The following is a 23,487-nucleotide window of genomic DNA, read 5'->3' as shown; positions in this document are numbered from 1 at the left end:
GAGAGATGGGAGGAAGGGTTGGAATCATCTCCCTGCTGCTTCTGTGCTTCCAGCTTGCTGTGTCAATTTTTAACATTTCCTCTTAGCTTTGCCCTGCCTGCTGGGCTCTCTTGGTGCTTCAGCTCTCCCACCTGGTGGCTCCTGAGCCCTCCATGTCTGTGGCTGCTGGGGGGCCTGGCTGGGCACTTGGGCACTCTGTGCTCCCTGCTGTCCTAGGCACGCTTGGCTCTGCAGCCCCTGCCCCAGAAATGCAGCTTTTCTTGGCTGCTGCTGTCCTTGGGCCCTGCCCTGCAGGAGGAGCAGCTTGGTGGCTCATTCCCTCATTTGCAGGGGTGATGCTGTTGTTTCCTCACCTTGCTCTGCTCACAGAGGGAGACAGACGTGTAGGGGTAAAAGCAGAGCAGCACCGTGGAATTGGGTGTTGGGAGGTGAAGAGGCCTTTTTGCTGCCCATGGGCTGGTAGTGGAGTCCCTCTGCTGTGCCCATGCTTGGGATAAGCTTCTGTCACAAGTCCTGAAAGGGAAATAACGCTGCCATGGGCAGGGACACCTCCCACTTAGAACAAGTTGCTCAAACACCCATCCAACCAGGCCTTTCTAAAGATGGTGCATCCACCACCTCTGGACAATCTGTTCTCGTATTTTACCACTCTCCTTGTAAAAAACTTCTTGCTTACATTCCATATACTCCCTGTTTTCTCAGGAAATGTAGGTACAATTGTTCAGCCCAGTACAAGTGAAAGGAGAAGGAAACAGCTGCTGTACAATACTGACATCCCCTCACAGGTTAGGAAAAGCACCAGGGTTGTGTGAGCTGTTACAGCTCCCCCTCGAGCCTCTGGAGTGGCACAAGAGCAGCCAAGGCAGGGGGAATGCACTGAGCATGAAAAAGGAAGGCAGCTCCCTCGTGTCCTGTTTCCCTTCCCCTCTATGACTGAACCTGGTTGTCACTGAAGGAACAAAAGCCCCTCTGTCTTAATATTAAACTTCAACCTTTTTAAAACTAAGACCTTCCCTAAAGGCAACTTCCACACCTGCAAGAATTTTGAGGTTTACAAGCCAGGTTTTCTGGAGCCCCTGAAAAGAATTGTTTCCTAGGAATTCTGTCAACTTCAGGATTGTGCAATCTCCCATAAAAGCCTTTACTTACCTTGCAGGGTCTCTGTACTGCTCTCATCCAAACTGCATCGTTTAGCTTTAAACTGTGACAGAACAACTGTCTTAGACCACTTTCAAAGCAATGCAAGGGGCCTGTGATGAGAAGCATTTTAGAAAATGAAGTGTCTCAACAGTGATCAATGTCACTGGGGCAGGGACAGCACCTGCCATGTATTTTTTAGATACTACATAATCAGTATTTATTTATTCTGAATTAGGTAGTTTTATATCTCCAGCTAATAGGGTGCATTACTCTGGTGTATGCAGAGAATGTACATCAGTGGAAAACTCTTGACTGTAAATTCCCAGTCTCAAAGCCAAGCTTTTATTTTTACCTCTACTTTAGAGTGAATGGCATAGCTTTATATGGGGAAAGAAAGAACACAATATTCAGAGTGATTTTCTCTTTTTTTAATAAAATACTATCATGTTCATATCTATACAAATAATTATTACAACTATTAAACAAAGTATTACATTTAACAATAGAAATCTCAGAACTCTGAACAAGATCATGGTTTGGGATATTTACACCTGAATGCAACACATTTGTAAAAAGATGTCAAAATAAACAGAGCAAGATCTTATTTACAATTGGAAGATGATGTTCCTGTTCATTCATTATAGATTTCTACTGCAGAGTTCCTATTTTCCATTACAAAATAGTAAGGACTTTCCACTGGGACTGTATCCAAGTCATTTACAGCTGTATAAAACAGAAGCACAGCAGAATACTCTGGACTGAATATAAATAATTTACATTGTGGAGGGCAACAGCATCTTTGATTAATCTCCTGTGGCAAAATCCATACTTAATTCCCTTCTCACAGTGAGTGGGCAGGAACAGGGTCCAACCCCCCACGAGCTCTATTGTTTCACACTTGTGATTGCCAGAACAGCAGCACATATTGCAAACTTGGAAACCTTCTCATAAAGATACTTCTGGTGAGGCAGAAACAAAAGCACTTTTTTAAAAAAAAGTTATCTCAGAAAAACTAGTAAATAATGAACTAGCAAATAATGAACGTTGTCGGTGTAACTGAGCCGGACTTGAATTTGTACTGTCAGGTTCAAAAACTTCTGCTAGATCTTTCACCAGTTCAAAGAGGAATCTTCTCTCAGTGGGAATAAAGCCTTGTGCTCTGAGGTTTCCAATTTATGGATTGCAGAGGCAGTAGGAAATTGCAAACACCCTCACACAAACCTGTGTCTGCTACCCATGCTGGGTGATGGCAGTGGGAGAAGGGAACAGCAGGAGGTGGAAACAGGTCAGGTGACAGCAAAGAATGGATCTCCTTATAGCACTGTATCAGAAAACAAAACAAACATGACTGATGTGGCACAAACAGAGCCAATGCTACTCTGTCTTGCCAGGGGAAGTTGGATCATTATAAAGTGATGAGCATGAAACTTACTGGGGGAACAGCAAGAGATGACAGCTCTTGGCACACTCAGCATCCAGGAACAGTGGGAGTCTGACTAAGCCCTTGAGCCAGGACTGCACAAGTACCTCAGAAAAGGTGAAAAGACAACAGGAGACCAGAAATAATGAAATTGCCGCTCTTCTCCAGCCATGGCCTCTGCAAGTTGCCCTGCCACATGACTTGTTTCCTGCAGCAGCACTACAGACACCAACCACAGCAGCAGCACAGCTTTAAAGTGCAGTAGGAAATCTGTGCAAAGTTCTGGAGGCTCAGGACTAGCACCTGCTTTTACTTTTTATCAGAGAGGTGCTCTTCCACCTGGGCAGCAGCACAGTGACAAGCTGGAAGTCTGAGCTGGAAAACCCATTCCAGCCCCCAGTTCAAATCACTTCAGTTCTCTCTTTCTTTAACTGTTCCTAAATGAGGTCTTTTCTCTCAAGAAAAAGGTATATAAATATTAACACATTACAATTTTATTGCCTGCTTTCAAATTAGTCTATCTCTGCTCTTACTCTCCTAGGCTGTTTAAGGGATTAATATGGACATACATGCAATCCAGCCCAATATTATTTACCATTGTTTGTTGAAGTCATATAGGCCAAGCTGAAACGCACAGCCACACAATGCCTGGCAGCTGTGGCACTCTCACCCCTGAGTGGCTGCCCAGCCTTTCCCTTCCACTGCTGATTTTTCTAAATTAAGCAGTACTGGGTATTTTTCCTTCCTTCAAAGCCAAAACAAATCCTGTGTAAGTAACCTTGAAAAAAGTACTATGGAAGAGAAAATGCCATTCTCAGGCTAACAAATCGCAGTTAAACTCACAAAATCTCTTCCAAGTATATCTTGAAAAACAAAGGAACCATTAACTGCTGGGTAGTCCTCAGGAGAAAAAGAAAATTTATGTCATTGATGCTTGCTGAAGAAAATGTGTTTGCTTGTCAAATGGTTTTCATAACAAGTAAACCAGAATCATTCCATCTGCAGAAGCTCCTTTTTCAAACCGCCCTCTCCAAGCACAGATCAGGGTAAGGTGAGCCTTATCAACCTGGCAGCTAAGCACAACAAGTTCAGTGGGAGGGGAAAGGAAAACTGAAGAAAAGAAGGACTCATAAAATGTTGCATTTGCTCCTCTTCCTGAGAGCAGAGCCTGAGGCCCTGGGCAAGGACTGAGACACCAACCTGTCAGTGCCACAAACTGACCTACAGAACTGAGTGCAAGAAGCCTGGTGGATGTGGAGTGGCAGGTGGGATTCCTTTACAGTGACAAGGAAAACACCAAACAATTTAATAATTAAAAACTAACAGAAATTTAATATCTAATTCCCTCTATTTTGATGTGAAATATCCAGTCCCCCCACTGTCCCTCCTAAAGACAAAAGAGCATGAACATGAGAGAAGTTGAAACCCACGAGCTGCTCTCAACCCAGAGGACCAGGCCAGATTCAACATTCAAAGCCCATCTTGGTCAGTCAATTACACCAAAAGGCTACAAAATAGATCAAATTTTTCTTTAATTAAAGTTATCTAGAGGCCAGTCAGCAGTGTAAATATCAGAATTTGGATGAATGTGTTGATATGAGGCCCTCACAGAGAGGTCTGCCTGCCTTTCTTGTCACAGCAGTCTCCTGATCCCACACTGATGCCACAGACCTTTTAGTGTCACTTACAGAATGAAAAGAGACTCACACAGAACTTCAACAGAAATTCCTCTGTTCAGGGAGGGAATGAAATGAATTTCTCCATCCTGGTCTCGTCAGGTTTCGGAAAAAGGCCTGAGGAGGACGACAAAGTGCCCTGTCACAAGATACAATCCTCCAGAGAAGACCAAGGGTCACACAGTAAGTACTTCTTAGCCACTCACTGCAAAATTGTGCAGTTCCTGCAAAACCCCAACAGTCTTTGTATGGCTGAAATGACTGTGCTGTGATTCCCTGCACTGCAGGCATCCTGTGAGCAAGGAGGAGCTGGTTTAAGTTGTCTTTGTAAACAGAAAGTTTACAAAGTTTACTGACAGTTCCTCTTCAGAAAATAATGTGCAGCATGAAAAAAAACCTAAAATCACAGCTGACATATTCTATCATGAATACTCAGGACTGCATTAACCTTGAGACAACAGCAGTAAGTATGAGGAATAAGAAAATAGATATTTTAGTTGAAAGGAACCTATAGTGATCATCCACTCCAACTGCCTGGAGGGCCTCCATCCACTTCAGGACTGAGCATGTTGTCCAAATGCCTCTTAAACATGCTTGAGGCCTCAACCATCTTTCCAGCAAGCCTGTTCCAGTGTCTGACCACCCTCCTGGTAAAGAAATGCTTCCCAATGTCCAGTCTGAACTTCCCTTAGTGCCCCTTTGAGCCATTTCCATGTGTCTTATCAGTTGATCCCAGGGAGAAGAGATCAGCACCTCCCTCTGCACTTCCCCTGTCAGGGAGCTGCAGAGAGCAAGGAGGTTCACTGTTTATCCAGATCCCTATCCAAAGCATCTGCCAACAGCATCTCCAAGTTTGGTATCATCAGCAAACTTGCCAATGGTGTGTTCAGCTCCTGTATCCAGATCAGTGATAAATACATTGGATAGAACTGGCCCTGGAACTGAGCCCCAGGCAACACTGCTGGTGACTAGGTGCCGGCCAGACATAGCCCCGTTCACTCTAAGACCTTTGAGCTCTACCCTTCAGCCAGCTCTTCACCCAGCACACCATGAACCTGTCAATCCCACAGCTGAACAGCTTGTCCAGATGCATGCTGTGAGGGACAGTATCCATAGCATTACTAAAATGCAGAAAAATTACATCCACTGCCTTCCTTTCACTCACTAGGTGGGTGACCTTATCACAGAAAAGTGTCAAATTTGCTAGACAGGACTTTAACTTTGTGAACTCAGGTTGCCTGTGCCTGATGGCTGCATTATTCCTTAAAACTCCTTTCAACAGTACCCAGGATAATATTCACAATTTTTCCAGGAGCCCAGACTCATACAGTCTGTAGTTGCCTGTGTTCTTCCCTCATGCCCTTTCTGTAGATTGGAATAACACTGGCTACCTTCCTATCAGCAGGGACCTGTCCAGACTCCCAGATCTTCTGTAGATGATCAAGTGGGGTCCTGCTGTATGTCCTGCTTTCTCCTTTAGTACTCTGGGATGAATCCTGTCTGGCCAAGTGGATCTGTGGACATTCAAGCATTACAACAGGTTTAAGTTTATAAGCTCTCTCAGTTTTAATAGACATGATAAAGTAGGGTAGTTTTCCCAGCAGAGGAAACAAATATGGTTTTCTGTGAATGTCTGGAATGATGAGCAGGATTAGAATCTTTATATAAAAGTCCTAGAAGCCAGGGCTTAATTTTTCTCTAGTTTGTCTTGAAAGCCAAACCCATTGCTGCACACACAATTCCATTTAAAGAGAGCCAGAATGGGCACGTTTGCTTCCCTCTTCAAAGACCAGACAAGTGTGTGTGACCACAGAGTGGCTGCTGCTCCAATCCCCATCCCTACCCTCCAGAACCCATGGAACAGCCACTGTTAGAGCTCACCTCACCTCTGAGGCAGACCCTTTGAGACTTCCTGCACCACAGACACCCCTTGGGTCAAGAGTCTCACGAGGGCACACCCAGACCTGCAGCTGGCTGGGCTGGTTTGAGGCTGAGAACTGACTCATTCCTAACCCCTGCACAGGCCAGTGGCTGCCACCTGGGGACTGCACTGTGGCAGAGAGAAACTGCCTTGCTATGAACTGAAATACTCAATTACTTATAAGAAACAAAGAACTGATGCACCACTTAGATTTAGTGTCTTAAAATAAGTTCCAACTGAATCAAATCATGATTCCAGGCAGAAAGGGACCTGGGGGTACTGGTCAAGAACTGTCTGAACATGAGCCAGCAGTGTGCCCAGGTGGCCAAGAAGGCCAGTGGCATCCTGGCCTGTGTCAGGGATAATGTGGCCAGCAGGAGCAGGGAGGTCATTCTACCCCTGTACTCAGCACTGGTGAGGCCACACCTCGAGTGCTGTGTCCAGTTCTGGCCCCTCGGTTTGGGAAGGACATTGAGACACTTGAGTGTGTCCAGAGGAGGGCAACAAGGCTGGTGAGGGGCTTAGAACACAAGCCCTGTAAGGAATGACTGAGGGAGCTGTGGGTGTTCAGCCTGGAGAAAAGGAGACTCAGGGGTGACCTTATCACTCTCTACAGCTTCCTGAAAGGTGGGTGCAGCCAGGTGAGGGCTGGTCTCTTTCTCCAGGCAGCAACTGACAGAATGAGAGGACACACTCTTAAGCTGTGCCAGAGGAAGTTCAGGTTAGACATCAGAAAAAATTATTCACTGAAAAATTGATGGGGCAATGGAATTGTCTGCCCTGGAGGTGGTGGAGTCACCATCCCTGGACATGTTTAAAAAGACTGGACGTGGCACTTGGTGCCATGGTATAGTTGATGAGGAGGTGTTAGGTTAGGTCATAGGTTGGGCTTGATGATCTCAAAGTTTTTTTCCAACCTAGTTCATTCTGTGATTCTGTGATTCCCAACCAGGATCAGAACTCTTTTACTTCACCTTGCAGGAAAACAGCAGATTGCAGGTTACAAGAGCTGAGATGTTGTCAGGACAGGCTACAGACACAGCCCAATTATTTTTCATGTTAAAGCCTCCTTACTTTCCTGGATCAGTGTAAAAGGGCTTAGCAAAACCAAAGTCTGGGCAGTCAAGCTGTGGAGAACTGTTCTAGGTCCCTCTTTGTGTGTCCTGTTCTTTGACATGGAGGAATATCTTCCTTTCCACCTTTCAAAGAAAAAGAAACAAAACAAAACAAAACAAAAAATCCCAGGGAGTCTGCTCCTGCCCATGCCCTCACCAGGAGTTTTGTCAGGTCCCAGGAGCAACAAGATGATGCACTGGTGAGCAATACACAAGCAGAGGATGACCACATGCCAGGGAACCTGAAGTTACTATGTTCTTTGAAGAATCAAACCCAGAATGGTACTTCCAAACACATAAAAGACAAGTATTTCTGCCCTGTTAGAAGAAAAAGCACACTGCAGAGACATTAAATAAATAAAATTTACCTAATTCTTCCCTTTGCTTTAAAAGAATTGGGACCAAAATTTGTGAAAGTACTGGAGACTCAGCCAGCACACACACTGACTCCATCTCTCATGCATCTACAAACACATCACCCTTCCTCAAATCCCAATGTCTTCCTGTGTGTTTTACTCTCAACACATCCATGTTCCTCCTTCAGCCACAATCACACAGCGTTAGATAAAAGGTGCATTCAAGTGCAGAGTACTGATATTAACTCAGGCTCAATCCTATCAGCAATATCAAGTAAAAACTGTGCCCCCAGGAATCTCCACTCATTTTGTGGGATGTGACAGGCTCAGTCCTCCTCCCATGTTCTGCCTGCTACAACAAAGGGCTGTCACTCACAGAAAGCAGAAAGCTGGTGTTGGAGCATGGACCAAAGAAAAGTAGAGAGGGAAAAGAAAAAGACATTAAGAAGGTGCTAAACAAGGTACAAAACCCACCCTGAGGTAACTTGCAGCAACAATGAATGGCAACAAACACGCTGCTGTCTCTGCTGACTGCACCAGGAGTGTGAGCTACACTGAAACACTGACTGAGTTCAGCAGCAACTGAAGCCACTGCTGAAACAGATCTAAACAAGATTCTTAGAAACAGAAAGTCATGGGTTAAAGAAATCTAAATTTTCTAAAACAGTATTTTTAATTGCTGACCATAGGAGCACACAGTAATTTTCACCAGGTAAAGTCAGCCTTAGTAAGTGTATGCGACAAGCTTGAGACAGACAAAAGCTGCACAATAAATGCCTTTTCCAATTAGCACTGGGTTAACACAGACTTGACTTGTGTTGAAGCTCCTGAAGATATTTTACAAAGGAAAAAGAGAAACCCAAACCATTCCAAGCTCCTCTGCAGTTTCAGGTAAACACATCAGTAACAAACTGACACCTGTAGCACTTGTTTCCTATCTCCCATATGGATGCTCTCACTCCATGTATTACTGAGGGTGGCCCTTACCTTGGGACAACCAGACATCAAACCTGATTGTTGGAAAATCAACAACCAGCATTTGCACAGCTCTCAATGCTGCATCCTTACCGTTTCCTAGTAAGTAAGCATTGCTATAGGCACTGGTGCTTTAGAGTCAGTAAGGTGGGTGGAAACACAACGGAATATGGAAAGTACCACACACATACATTGAGGCAAATAAACAGTGATGCTATGAATGGTCTCTCCAGGGGTGACACTAAGATCCGCTTCCTTCTTCTTAAATATATAAACAACAAATCAGACCAGAAGTCAGTCTGCCAGTTTTCATACAGCTGAGCTGCAGTCATGACCTAAAATATGGCTTATATTGTGGGCAGGGCGGTTTGAGGGCTGCTTGGAAGAATCTGAAACAGATGTGTTTGCAATGGAAAGCAAAGGTGACATCGCTGAGCCATCCGGAGGAAGAGCTGTGGCTATTTCTGGAAACAAAGAAGTCAAGTTAAAATTGGATAAGTGCGATGTGTTGGTCATGTGCATTGGTGGCATATCTGGAAGCAAAGGAAAACTTGGCTGAGCAAAACCAACAGGCCTGGGAGGAGACAAAATGGATCCAAATCGATTGTTTAAACCTCCACTGCTCGGCTTCTCCGTGCTTGGGTTTGGAAACATTTGATTGGGAAAGTAAGGGATGGAAATGTCATTGGAGAGGGTGGGGTGGGCAGGAGAGTAGGGTGGATAGAAGGACGGCAGTGTGTTCTGAGGATCAACTGGGATTAGAGCTGGTGTCCGAGTGGCACTAGGCTGGGTGACTGGTGGGATGAAAGAAGCGTTAGCATTTATTGGTGGATTCATGCCACCCTCTGGAATAAAAGGGAATCCAAAATTCTGGGAGAGCGTATGTTGGTCAGGGGCCGCGTTATCGTTGGACACTTGAGGGCCATCAGACATAAATCGGACAATGCTTCCCCTTTTTTCTATCGTGGACTGTTGGCGCCCGAGGATCATGCTGCCACTGGTGGAGAGAGGAAGATGGGGAAGACTCGGGTCAAAGACATTTCCATGTCTCTGATTCCGGATCGATTCCTTTCGGGCTGACGTATTTTGGAACCCCCGTTGTCTTGCAGAGGATGCCTGGAGCGCTGAGTGACCGAAGAATTTGGCTGACGAACAGAAGGCTGCCCTTGCTCGCCGTTTCCATGAGAAACTGCAGGGTGAGGGTGAGCTGGCCTCACAACGCCATGCATATTGCTGGACACGGGTGTATTCATGTGGTTCTTAGTTCCATGACTGTCTGTCATCCTCATGGGGTTGGACTTCTGCACAGAGATGTTCGGGCTTGTATTGCGGCCCTGAATGTCCCCTGAGGAAGAAGAACTTGAAAAGGGAATAGTCAATGAACTGTTCCTTGTGTTAATTGCCCCAATGGACATGTCACAGCTTTCCCTGCTCTGGCCATCACCATCCCTTCGGATGTGGACGCTCTCCCGTGCTGGGGGACAGTTGTACTCGATTGTGGAGGAGGCACCGCACTGCGTGTTCCTTTGATGTTCTGGGACTGATCTTTGGCTTCCACTGACTTGATCTCCAAGGTGAGGGGCGAGCAAACTCTGCATGAAACTTTGGTGGCACGTGTTTTCATTTTCCCTCGATGGCAGGGTATTCCCCGTTGGAATACCCTGCACTGGCTGGTAGGGCAGTCTCTTCTGCCTCTCTATGGATGGCGCAGCATTCTGACCGATTCGGAACGCTTGTGACTGCATGCCCCGGAGGGAGGACACAGAATTGCCAATTTCACTGTTTCTTGAAGCCTGTACGTCGAAATTGCCCGTTGGTTGTTGATTGGGTGCAGAGGGCTTAAAGGTCTGGCAGTCAGAAAGACGCTGCACATCCGAGCCAACTGTGTGATCGACCGACAAGCGGCCCTGCATATTGTGAATCGCCAACCCTTTGCTTCTAGAAACATCAAGATAGCTTCTCATTTCAAGCTGGTCAGAAACCCTAGGGCCTTGAAGAGATATTCCTATTCTCTGCTCGGAATTAGAAGGCGTCTTCCCAATGAGAGCCTCAGCAGAGTAGCTGGAAACTCTGTTTCTTTCCTGCCTGTGAGGGGTGCATGTCATATCTGATGGTCTGGAAACGATACTGGCCTGGGACACCATTTGCTGCTCTAAGCCCCTCGAGGTCATAAGTCTTTGCATCTGATTGTGCCCTGACACGTGTTCTGAAGCGGAACCTTGCTGTCTGCTGCCAACATCCTGTTGCTGTTGATGCAAAATATCCTGATTGATATGGCTCTGAGGGTGGTTATGGTGGTTTCTGCTTGTTGCAGGATTTTCACAGTTCTTTTCAGGCTGAGACGCTCCAAAGTGCTGCTGCATCTGCTGCTGCATTTGTTGGTGGTGAGGATGGGGCTGACCACCCTTCTGCCGTGTTTGATCGCTTCCGTGGTGTTTCTGCTGTAGAGAAAGCTGTGTGGCTTGTGTTCCCTGGATGAGGTTCCGTTTCTTTTGCATCTGCACCTCCTGCTGTATCGTCCGCTGCTGGTGGACGCCGTGGGGCTGAGAGTGGACTGAGTTTTCCCCGTGAGTGACGTGGTGCTGCAGCTGGTACAAGTGGTGCCTCTCTCTTAACTGCCCAGCCTGCTGCTGCTTCAAGTAGGGGTGATTGCTGTGAAGGTGAGAGATGCCTTGGGCAGGGACATGTTGGATGGGCTGCAAGTGCTGCCCTGCCTGGCCTGGCTGCTCTGAGAGCGGTGGCTGAGAACCGCACTGAACTTCAGTTTGTCTCAAAGCCGGTGTTACGAAATTGCTGTTGGGTGGGAATAACCTACTGAGGCCATCAGTGTGCCCTTGATTGCTCACTGGAGCCACTGAGTTGGATGAATTAGGAGGAATCTGACTAACCAGCATCTGTGTTTGATCAGCAATACCTCTGGAGTCCGGTTCATCAGCGCCATCCCCTCCAGCCTTATGGGTGCTGTCTGGCACTGCTTTTGCCTCTTGGCTGTAGAGAGCAGCAGGTCATCCTGAACAGCCCTCTTGGCAGAGTCTTTGCGACCTTCATGGTTTTGCTGCTTTAAGTGGGATTCCTGCAGCTGGGGAGCCTGCATGCTGCTTGCCCTGATAGCATTCAGTTGTTCCTGAGCATATTCACTAATCAGAGCAGGTCCTGGAGATGGATTGATGTATGTGCTAGATGGAAGGGAGAGGCTCACAGTTGCAGGGACGCTTGCAGGCTCTGAAGACTGGGATAAACCTGAGCAACTCACCAGGGGATGGACAATGCGGCTCTGGTGTATCAGATTATTCACACTTAGACTGGTTATGCTGGGTGTCTGGGAAGTGGAAATCTGCAAAGGAGTGTTTGATGTTTCCACACCTCCTACAGAGCAGCTTGGCTTCTCAACCTGCCTGTCAACATTTGTCTGTCCTGTTTCATGAGCACTGAATTTGTTCGGTGCCGCTTCCAGTGGGCCTGTGTTGTTTTCTTTCACTGACTGAGGTTTAAAAGGCTGTTGCTCTCTCTCCAAAGGTGCAACCTCAGACTTAGAGATGACATCCCTCGTGTTAACCTGTATTCCCCCTCCACCTTTCTCAAGGCTTTCCTGGTCAAAAATAGCTCTCGCTGCAAGAGCTACAATGTCGGTCTGTTCTGAAAACGTGCAGCTGTTACAGGTACTGGTAGAGGTGCTGCTGGTGACATCTTCTCTGGTGGTATCTGGCAACATAGATGCAACTGAGAAGCCCCGACTGCTGCCAGAGCTGGTTGACATGGGGGAATCTGCCTGCCTGCTAGTAATAAGGGAAGCACTGACTACTTCCTGATCAGAGATGCAGGAGTGAGGCTGTGAGAGAGCATCACTTTCCGTGTTCATCAGCAAGAGTTCCTGCTTCTCAGGCAAATCAACGTTTGATTCTGCTGATTTGGAGTTTTCCATAGGAAAATCAGAATGCTCCCCCTGAACAGTAAATGAAGAGGTTTTTTCCACACCTGTTCTTTCTTTTGTGAGATCAGACAGCATTTTGGTTAGACCCTGTCCTTCTAACAAGTCCGCATCTTGCATTACCACTGAGGAATCCTGCGCAACGTTGCAGGACTCCGAAATCATTCCTGCCTTGGAAGTATGACCTGCTGTGTTGCTCTGTGCTGCTGAAGTCCCATTTGCAACCTGCAAGTGTGTAACCTGTGCTTCTTTACCAGAGGGTGTTAAGGTGTTGGGGGGTTCGCAGGGTTTGGGGGACTCTGACGGGACAGAGGCAGGTGGTGGGTGGCTCTGAGATCCCTGGGCCTGCTGGCGAGGAGCAGCATCTTTGGCCTGGCGGGGGAGCGAGCAGCAGCTGCTCTGACACTACAGACTCCAGTGGTGAGGAAGCAGGCCTCTCTGCTGAGCTTGGCTCTGGGGCAGAGGGGGTTTTCACTGCCTGTTCAGAGCTTGCAGCCTCTTTGGAAGGAGAGTCAGAGATGCTGATGCTGCTTGCTGCAGCTGCGCCGCCCGCCTGTGCTGTGGTTACAGCCTGTGACGCTGCTGGGGCGCTTTCTGCCGGCCCTTTGCAACTTGAGGGCTTTGCCACCGTTTCCACAGGAGTACAGTCCACCCTCCCTGCATCTTTGCAAGGAACTGCTGGGCAAGACACTTTATTATTGACTGTTAGGTGTTTCTTTGTGCTTGGCTTTTTGTTTGTCCTTTTTGTTTTTGCACTGGATGGCAAGCCAGCAGCCGCTTTTTGCGGGGAAGCGTTTATGGAATTAGATACATTGGTTAATACTGAAACCTCTGCAGGCACTGAAGATGCCACAGAAGTTGGCAATGACACACAGTTGACTGTGGCAATCTGGTTACTGACAGTTGCAGGATTGGTGGGGTGGCTGAGAGACAAGTGCAAGCAGCTCTGTCCAGCCATTTGCGATATGCTTTGATTGAGGTTAGCTAAAGCACCGAATGTGTTGAGGGCAACATTGGTATTTGGATCTTCGCTGGTAGTGGGCTGAATAATTTGCATAGGGGCTTGGTTTGAAGCTCCAGATGAAGACATCACAGGCTGCAATGCAAAAAGCTGCCCATTTAATGAGATAGTCTGAGGGTGCTGTTGGTTGGACATTGTCACTGAAAATGTCTGTGTAGAGCTAGAAGACGGCAAAGAAGATGGCCTTGGTAGTATATGGACAAGGTGTTTCCCTCCAAAAGTCTGTGGAAGAGAGGCATTTTGCATGGTGCCACTGGAGTTGGCAACTGCAGTCGGCCCATTCACAGGAACTCTAACAGAAGCAGAAGGCTGAGCAGAGAGGAGGGGAAGAGGATTCTGATTTGCAGCTTGTATAATTACAATTTGCTGACTAACATTTTGGCTGGGAACTTCTGCTCTCACAATGGGCGGGCACGGAGCAGGGTTTGGAGGCTGGAGAATGATGACATTCTGGTTAGCTGCTGCTCCTGTCACAGCTGAGGCAACTGGCTGAGCCATCTGAATCACCTGCATAGCTGAGTTTAATGGAAGGATATTTCCTGCAGCCTGAGCTTTAACCTGTGGCTGGCTGATTAAAGGCTGTATAGGTACGGGTGGGCATGAGGGCAAGGTAACTACAATCTGTTCAGCTGCCTGGCCATCCCCAGGCAGAGAAGCATGCAAACTGATGCTTGTAGTCAAAGGCCTGCTGTGGGCAGAAGACACAGTGCTGGCAGCATTGACTGGCTCGTTGAGGAGCGCAGTCATGATCCCGGATGGCGTCTGGCTCAGCGGCTGAACCGTGTTTCCTGCCAGCTGCAGGGTCGTCCACGTGGTCTGTGTGTTCCCAGCTGAAGGCATCCGGGTAAGGCTACTCATGTTTTTCAAGTCTGAAGTGCCAACACCTGAAGAGCCTGAGAAAGACCAGCAGTTCTCCAGGGGACTGGCAGCCAGAGTGCTTATTGCTGTCACAGCCTTAACTCCTTCTGCTGCAGACGTCGCCGGCGTGCCAGCACTGCTGACCGCGTCCGTACTTTTGGGGACATTTGCAGAAGAGCACCTCTCTGCAGGTCTCACAGGTGGCACACAAGCTGTGTCTGTGGTTGAAGCGGTGCAGCTCTCCTGGAGGTCACTCCTGGAATTTTGTGTATTTGCATTCACCTGCTGACCTTGGGAGGCTTCCAGGGAGGCACTTGAAGGAAGGCTGGTTCCCTGCGGGAGCGTTTTCTTTGTTGATTTAGTGGCCTCCTCATCACTTTTACTTCTGGGGGGATTTTGCTCATTCTGTGGTGCATTATTTGAAGAACACTGTAGCTCCTGCTCTGCTGCAGGCCGAGGTGTGCCCTGTGAGCTGGCAGGAGCAGCACTGGGCACACCTCGCTCGTTCTCCTGGGTGGAGAGCTCAAGAACATTCCCTGCTGGAGCTGTCTGAGCAGATGCCAGTGGAGAAACTGTAGGTTGTGACCATGGTTTATTTTCTGTGGGATAAATACCAGCAATTGTCACAGGAGTCACTAGGTTGCAAGTTCTCTGAACTGGCACAACGTTGGCTGTTTGCTTTTGTAAATTATGACCGACGTTAAACGTTATTCCCTGCACAGATGCTCCCTGGTTATTTCCATTGGGCTGAGTCCCATTTGAATAAACAATGATGTTCTTTTGAACCTGATCACTGGGAATAACAACTGAGACCTTGGCATTTTTGAGGTTTCCTTTCCAGTGGATTGTAGGGTCATCGTATAAGCAAATATCATTTGCTTTCAGTAGCTCGATGTATCTCCCGTTTTCCTTTTGCAGTTCGTCCAACTGTTTCCGGAGTTTTTTTATCTCTTCAGCTACAAAACAGTGAGAGCACTCCATTACATCAGCACCAGAGCAAATAATGAAATAATGTTACCACATGATTTAGAGAGTAAACACTGTGTGGTATTGAAGTAATTTGTAGAAATAAATTGAATAAATTGTTAATAATGTATGTTCTTTTCAAATGGTTAGCACAACCTATGTGCTCTTATCCTGCTAAGTCTCTCTACTGAATGGGAAAGTGAATGAATTTCACAGACTATTCCATTACCAATAGCAGGATATATCCAATTACTTAGGAAAAAACATTAGGACTAACCCAGATGAAACTAAATGCTAATCAAAATTGTTTAATTCCTGAAGGAAAGACAAGCACATTAATATTTTTCTTTTCCCTGCTCTTTTGCAAACACCAAAACTGCTTTAATTGATAAGCTTACAGCTTTCCAGAAGAATTAAGTTTCATTGCATCTAAAAATTACAGACAAAATGAAATACAGAGCACTCATGTAAAGCCACAAAAGCTGGCAATGCACTTGGGAGATAGCTCACCAAACTGGGAAAATCACAATAAAGCAGAAATAAAAATCACAAACCACAACATCAGCCCTGAGATTATTTCTGTCACACCTCCATCACTGTACTTTTACACATCTAGTCAAGAAAATTTTATATGATGCATTATATTTTTATAAAATGAGCTCTTATAACTTTTACAGGTTTTCAAATTTAAAAAAAAAGCTTCATGAATGAAGAAAACTTCATCTTTTCAATAAAAAAAAATCTAACTGAAGTTTGTCAGAAATCATTCTGGTCACTCCAGTAGAATAATCTGGGGCAGAATTTACCAGATGATGGCACATCACCTATAAGCTCTGTAATTACTTTACTCACAATGCAATTGCTTCATTATCTGATAGCTGTGAGCCAGAACACTCACTTGGGCATTCTGTCAGCTTTTTGTTTCAGGATATTCTAAGCAGCTGTATTTTTCCTGTATGTGCATAATTTCTTGGGATTCCCATGTGTGGTTCCAGGCTTTGCTGTTAGTCAGTACAGACACAGCAGAAGTGAGGGACAGAAATTCTAGAGCCCCCAGCAGCACCTGTACTTACCCTGCTCATTGTTCCCTCCATTTAACAGAAGTTCATCATTCTGTCTTTTCATTTCTGTTATGTACTTAAAGGCCTGATCCAGGATCATGTTCTTGCTCTGTAAAAGAAAACACACATATAAAATTAGGAGAAAGGTCTAGAACTTGTAAATCCATTAGTGATGAGGCTGCACTTACTCCAAGAGGTTTTTACTTTAAAAATATGCTCTGAATATCACTGGGTAGAGTTTGTTTCCTTCTGGTTTGGGTTGGGCTTTTATGGAGGTTGTTTTTTGGTTTGGTTGCTTTTGTAAGATGAAACTACAGGCTTTTGTGAGTGATGCTGACCCTAAAATGCCTTGAGATTTCACAGAATAACATTTTCAATGCTGGAGCTGACACCTTCTGATGCCCAGAGGTAGATACTAAGGCCACAGATCCTGAACAGCCAGCATCCTTTCTCACTGATCAGCCTAAAATTCAAGTTCACTAATAAATACACACATCACATGAGATTTCTAGGATACTGCCTTGTAAATATTTTATTAGAAAGGCAAGAAACATGGAACAACTATCCAGGGAGATATATGCATAATTTTGAAAGTAGTATACTAGGGAATATGGGAAGAGATAATGACCCATCCACAATCATCTTTTTATGAAGCTATGCTTATTCTGTCTGCAAAACCTTTGTTCACTTCTTAATTTCTTCTACTGTTCAGCAGGAACAGTCTCTGCTAGGGATTCCTCTATCTTGAAAAAGCTGCTTCTGTGCATCAACCTCAAAGCATTTGTCTTGCTTCATCTTTTGCAAGGAGAGTGTCTTAAATGACTATTATTATAATTTCAGTTTCTGAATCGCTTTCAAGCCATTATATGAAGGATGACAAAAATAAGTAGTCATATGCAACACTTTCAGAAAAAATGCTCAAAATCTGTGTAACTACATTCATGTGACCCTGCACTTCCAAGTAGGACTTCTATTACAAGTAGTTTTTAAAATACTAATAACTAGTAATATTTTTGAGTATATTAATTCAGACAGTTTGCCTTCTTGCTAATACAAATACTAAAATAGGTATTTAGACCTCTACAGACAAAGAAACATTTGGACATTTGACAGGAAACTTGTATGCACCTCTGGATGGACACTCACCTGCTTAAGTGCTGGAGAGCAGGGAATGAGTTCCCCAATTCTGTTTATCCCAGCATTGATCTTCTTCTTTCGATGTCTCTCCACTAAGCAAAAACAATATGTACTGTGTCATCTGGTTGGGCAAGGCAGCACAACTAGGATAATGTAAGGGCTCAGAAATACATTACTTCATTATACATTGGAACCTGTGCAACATTTTTCCTTGAGTGAGGAAAAATGTTCTTCTAAATTAAACCTCAAAGTTATCAAATTAATACTCACTAGAATCAAAGAGCCATAACTTAAATAGCCTTTAAAAGGTGGGGATATTTTGGACCCCTTCATGAAAAAGTAAAGTTCCTACAACTCAAAATTCAGGTTTTGAAACTGCTTTCTAACACACTTTTATGACACTCTCTTCATAAGGCAGATTAAATTTGAAATTTATTAAATTTACGCATTCAGAAAGCAAATGAACAAAGATTATGGAAAGAATCAGTTTCAGATTTGGGAAGCAAACCCATGCCTCTTAAATTCTAGTGTCAAATTTAGCACCAAAAGAGAAATAATGTAGATTTTACCAGTCTTCAGGCTAAATTTTAGATTTATATTAACAGAGTAGCCAGCCAACACTGAACACAGCTGAAGTTCCAGGTATATGGACTATCGGATACTCTTTTCTATGTCCAAAAGTTTAACTGTTCTGTAAGGTCTAATTGGCTGGGAGTAAAGAAAATACTGAATGGAGAGTAGTTCCAATGAATTACCTGTTTTGGAGAAGGTTGGTCAGAAAATGCTTCATTTATAATCTTCTAGTGATACCATTTACCTCTTCAATGGGTCAGAATATTGGCAGAAAGAGTCTACACTCTAAGTCTAGGAGTGGTTTTTACAGACAGTATCTCTGTTTTCCATTCATCACAGTCAGCCTCTTTCAAATATAGTTAACAGTCATGTAGCTATTTTTTTCTACTGAAATATTTTCATGTTCTATGCAAACTTAAAACTATTAGATGTCTTTAAAAAAAAAAAGGAAAAAGTTCTCTCATGGCTTTGTCAGGACTCAAACCACTGTGTTGTTCATGATGCTGAATGAACCTTTTGGTTTGTGCAGTTGCTCTGCTTTTGGTGGCACACAGAAACAAACTATGACCTTCAGCTGAGTGTATTTCATTTTGCTCAGTTACAAAAGACTAATTAATTTAATTTAAATAGTCTTATTTCAGTAGCCTGTCACTTCAATTTATCTTTCTCAAACAATTTTTTTTTTTTGTATTTCAGGAGAGATTGCTGGCATTGACAGAGACAGGCCTAAATACACGAAACACAGCAAGACAAAGTTTCTTATGCAAGAAATTTACCATATAAATCAGAGCACCTCTGTAAAAATTAAAACTCAGGACACTTGGGATTTAATCTTTATCTATCTTACTAATACATACAGATATCAAAGTGTTTGTGAGGTGCTACTCTTTTGTTTTTGTAATATTTGCAACACTCTCCTCAGCTTTTCCATATATTAATGACTAAGAAAGTATAGGTTTGGAAGGAGCTGCAGAGTTCACATACTGCAGAGTTCAGCCCAGGTGATAAAGATTTTGGAAAGCTATCAACAAGTGAAACAGGAACAATGAGGCCAACCATCTTAGAAGTAAACTTGATAAGACTGTTCCCTGATTCTTCTTAATTCTTAAGAAACTGGCCACACCCTGAGCACACTCAACAAGCACAGCACTGCACAGGTTCACATGGAAACTGCTCAGTGCTTTTTCCAGCTGAGTTTGTGAAGATCACATGATACTGCTGTTCAGGTAAAGAAAAACTGCAATCAATTTCTTTGGATACCCAGCCCAAAGCCTGCCAGACTCCTCCCCAGTCCATCTTTCTGCTCCTACTTTTAGAAGAGGCCATTGGCACTAGAACTGACTGGGTGCTGCCCAAGGGATGTGACTCCTGCAACGTACAGCCAACATGTGCACAGAATTTCTGGGGTGTCAACATCCAAGTGGGTGCCTTAGGAATAGGTCAGAGGAATACTTCTAAGCCAGGGAGCCTCTAAAGCTCTCAGGTAGGACACCTGTCTCTGTTTTGACAGAGGTGGATATTGGTTGCATGTGAATGCCTGTGCAGTTGTTTTCCTTTGGAATTGAACACAGCTGAAATTGTTTACTTCTTAATTTACCAGCCTTGGAAAGGCAGGTGCTCCTTCATACTTTAACTTTGTACTGTGGAAACCAGCAAACCAGAAACAATCTGCAAAGTTATTTTATGCAAGAACACAGAAAGGTGTTTGGTAGGGTGAGGCTTTTTCAGTGTACTAAACTCCTCTGGGGGAACCTTCTCCATGTAAAGTATGTTTTACTAATCCAAAGTGCCTGTGCTTATTTCCAGACCAAACAGCAAAGCATGATGTTCCCACCTGCATTATGTGTCTCCCGGTTTTTCTTTCTGTGAAACATAAAGGGAAAAGACTCATGTGAAACTCAAGGTTAAAGATCTGCATACAAACAAATATTTATTTTATTATTTCTATTACAGCTAAAAATACTAAAGATTATAGTCCACTCCGTAAATTAGAACAGCAGAAGTCACAATCAAATGTTCTTAGACATTGGTATTAGACGGTTTCTAACAAAAATTTGTTCATGTTCAGTCTTAAATCAATTGCAGTACAACAAGTCACAGTGCAATATTCCACTTGATTATTAGTACATATTTATAGTGGAGAGCTGGGTTTTTATGTTCCTGTTACACTATGCAGTGTTCAAAAAGACCAAAGATTTTTAAAAAATAGTTTTGTTTCTGAGGAATAAGACAGTTAAGTATTTGTCTGAAATGTTGCTTTTACATTTACTGGATCACTGAAATAGGAGAAAATTTTATCATGCAAGTTGATTTTCCAGCCACATTGCCTTCAAACATCATAACTTCTGGTGTCAAAGAGGCTTCCTTTGTGAGAGAAACCAAAAATACTGTTCCTCTGCAGCTGCTATTCTTTAATGTCTCAAAATTCTGAATAAGTGTGATTTCAGCATATGAGGGTTGTTTTTGGTTTCATACCTTCACCTGGGATTACTGGACTGATGGCAACAATCATTGAGCAATGCCCCAAATTACTTTACTGGCAGTCAATAAAATTCAAATATATATATTTCAAATCTTCAAAGTCTACATATATAAATAAGATGTACTACACACATAGCACTAAGACAAATACTTCCAGGAAGTACAGTAAAGCAAAGCTTTCTTGAAAAAGGAAAATTCCAGAAAAAAACAATTTCAAAAAGCTTCTGTCCTGCAGCACACTTTCAGTCTAGGTGTCTCCTAGGATAGGCAAAAAGCAGAGTAGCATCTTCTGCTGTCCTTTTTGACTGTTACAGAACAGTCCAGATGTGACAAGGAATCTGAGGTAAGACTGCATGATACCTGTGGAAGTTATGTGTGATTACCATGAGGCACAGTATATCTATCCTTTGTGTTTTGAGTTGATTCTGGTTTCTGGTAACTCACTAAAGACAGCGTGCACCTACAGTAACTTAGACAAGGACTATGAGACTGTAATGTTACTGCTACAGGTCAGACCCAGAGACATCTGCTAAGAAATAATGCTTAAAGATGATCATTAATACTAAATATGCACAAGAAGATAAGGACTGGACAGACCCAGCTGTCCTTTGGTTGACATTACCATTACAGAACACAAAATACTCTGTTAGTCAGGTCAGAAAGAGTCGCGAAATCTGCAAAGACTGAAAGACCTTCTGTAGGATAAATCAGTGTTCTCTCTGAGCTTTTCCTGATCATAAATCATATCCTACATGGTTAACTAGTGTAAGATGAATGCTGCATTTAACTAAGGAGTGAAGAACCCCCTTACCAATCAGGTATTAGATGACCCATGTTAATACAAAGGAACAAAACCCTGGAAAAGTTCTAATGAGTGCTGAGTGACTGTTACAAATTTTGGTCATAGTGTTGCTGTACAACCTCAAGGCATAGTTTGTGCTCCTGCAGAGATTTAAGATGTAAGCTCCAGATTCCACTGGGAGTTGAGGAAGAGATCTAAATGACCCTGTCAAAATAGTATAGTTACTCCCCGATATCTACAAGGAGCCTCCACAAAAATACAGACGGTGCTCTAACGGAGGCAGCAACACAGTTTTACACACATCAGAATAGTCAGTGAAATAATTAAAGAATCTCTTTTGCCTAAGTGACCCAGGTAGATATATCTTTAACAAATAGTTTGGGATAGACAGGGCAAGAAAGAAACTTTTGGATCAACCTGAAGAACACACAGAACTTCCTGTCCATACCCTTATTACCAAACTTTTAGCTAGAAACTTGGTAACTGCAACATGACTGCCGACTACAGACCTAGGAAATAGTCCCTTTCCCACAGGAACTCACCGATGCTGCTTCTTAGTAGGTGTCTCATTCTCTGTCATCTCTGGCATGGTTTCGGAGAAGAGAGCCTGAGGAAACATCATGGAAGGAATTAACAACTCCTGCACTTTTCTGAATCCTTAGCCCATGACATTTACATGGCTTTGCAAGGACCACAAGGATGGGGCCCTGTCACAGTGTAGGCACAAGTCCATGCCCTTGACTCACAGCAGCTGATTTTGAGACATTAAAAATTAAGCACTTTACCTACTGAGATGTTTTGCAAAAGCTGTCTGTGATGAACTGGTTTCCATTTCCTCAATTACTTTAAATATAAAAACTATTATAATCCCAATCACTTTCAGCAAACAAGGATAGTAAAGAATATGACTGCTTTTCAAATGGGAGGAGGAATAGCTGAACTCTCTCTTATCAGCCCTTCCTCACTGAATATGCATTCAATTCCCAGTTCAAAACAAGGTATGAATGCTAAGCAAAAAACAAACTACAACGAAGACATTTCATTAACTACAAATTTAGAGTGCTCTTAATGTAGCAGATTACAAAACTTACTTGCTATTAAATTACTGTACACCTTAAAACAACCAAAAATGACACCCCTAAGCTCTCAGATATGTAAAATTCAGCTAAAATTAAAGTTATTAATTAAAGTTATGTATAACAGCCTAATGAATTGCATCTAACTTGTCCTCATCTTGAACAGATTACTGGTAGCCTGTATTTAGACAAACAAAAACATTTAAAAAAATACACAAAAGATGAGATTAAGTTAATGATGGTTGAACACATATCTACCAGAGAAATGAATTTTAGAGAGCAAGTAACGCAAGTATACTGTAGATGACAACAGGAAAAAATAGATCTTGTTTTTGATGTGTCTGAGCTCTGTATTCACTTTCACAGCTCCTTTCACTCTCTCACCAACCAACCTGTTATTGCAACTCTTCCCATGGGCCCTCAAACTCCTTGTGGCTTCCCCTTTCTCTGGCTCCTCCTGAAAAGCTCACTGGCTTCTTTTAACAGCCTTCATGTCTTTAGGGTATTTTTTGTCTGTTTGAACTGCAAGGAAGTGGAGGTGGTTTTTAATATAACTTTAAGCACCAAGCAATTCTTAATGTAAACTGAGCCTACCACTACTGGCACTGACATCAAAAACAAATCCCCAAAATAATATCCTTGCAAACCAGAAAGCCAGACACCTATGGAACTCCCAAAGCACTGAAGCATACACTTCACAAAGTGTTCTGTGCACACACCTGTGTGTGTCAAACTAACAGAAATCACCTATATTGTACCAGAACTGAATTCAGATATTGCTTTTCAGCCTTTACACTCTAGAAGTTAATTGAATGTTGTGCATTCAGTAAAGATTAGAGGAGGATAAACATTAGGGCTGATGCTGGTTACCACTCTAATCTTGAAGTACTTTCTTTCTCTGTTCCAGGGAAGACTTGGGAGATGTTGGCAAACCATAAAATAAAGCAAACAGGAAACAACCTATTAATAGATCCAACTCAG

The 23,487-nt window shown here is 43.8% G+C and overlaps 1 protein-coding gene across 1 annotated transcript; it reads right to left on the bottom strand.

Moving 5' to 3' along the window:
* Window positions 1-1,553: 1,553 nt before the first annotated feature.
* Window positions 1,554-22,966, bottom strand: USF3 (upstream transcription factor family member 3). Its single transcript, XM_054514062.1, is given in 9 exon segments — window positions 1,554-9,661; window positions 9,664-11,517; window positions 11,520-12,912; window positions 12,914-15,366; window positions 16,450-16,546; window positions 17,584-17,666; window positions 19,982-20,010; window positions 21,973-22,037; window positions 22,899-22,966. Coding segments are annotated over 8 exon segments (6,705 nt in total). The 5' UTR covers window positions 22,020-22,037; window positions 22,899-22,966; the 3' UTR covers window positions 1,554-8,912.
* Between the last annotated feature and the right edge of the window lie 521 nt (window positions 22,967-23,487).

Source organism: Molothrus ater, chromosome 2, assembly GCF_012460135.2.
Source record: "Molothrus ater isolate BHLD 08-10-18 breed brown headed cowbird chromosome 2, BPBGC_Mater_1.1, whole genome shotgun sequence".
Classification (NCBI taxonomy): Eukaryota; Metazoa; Chordata; class Aves; order Passeriformes; family Icteridae; genus Molothrus; species Molothrus ater.
Note: the sequence above shows the minus strand (reverse complement) of the source record. Positions and strands in the feature narration are given on the sequence as shown.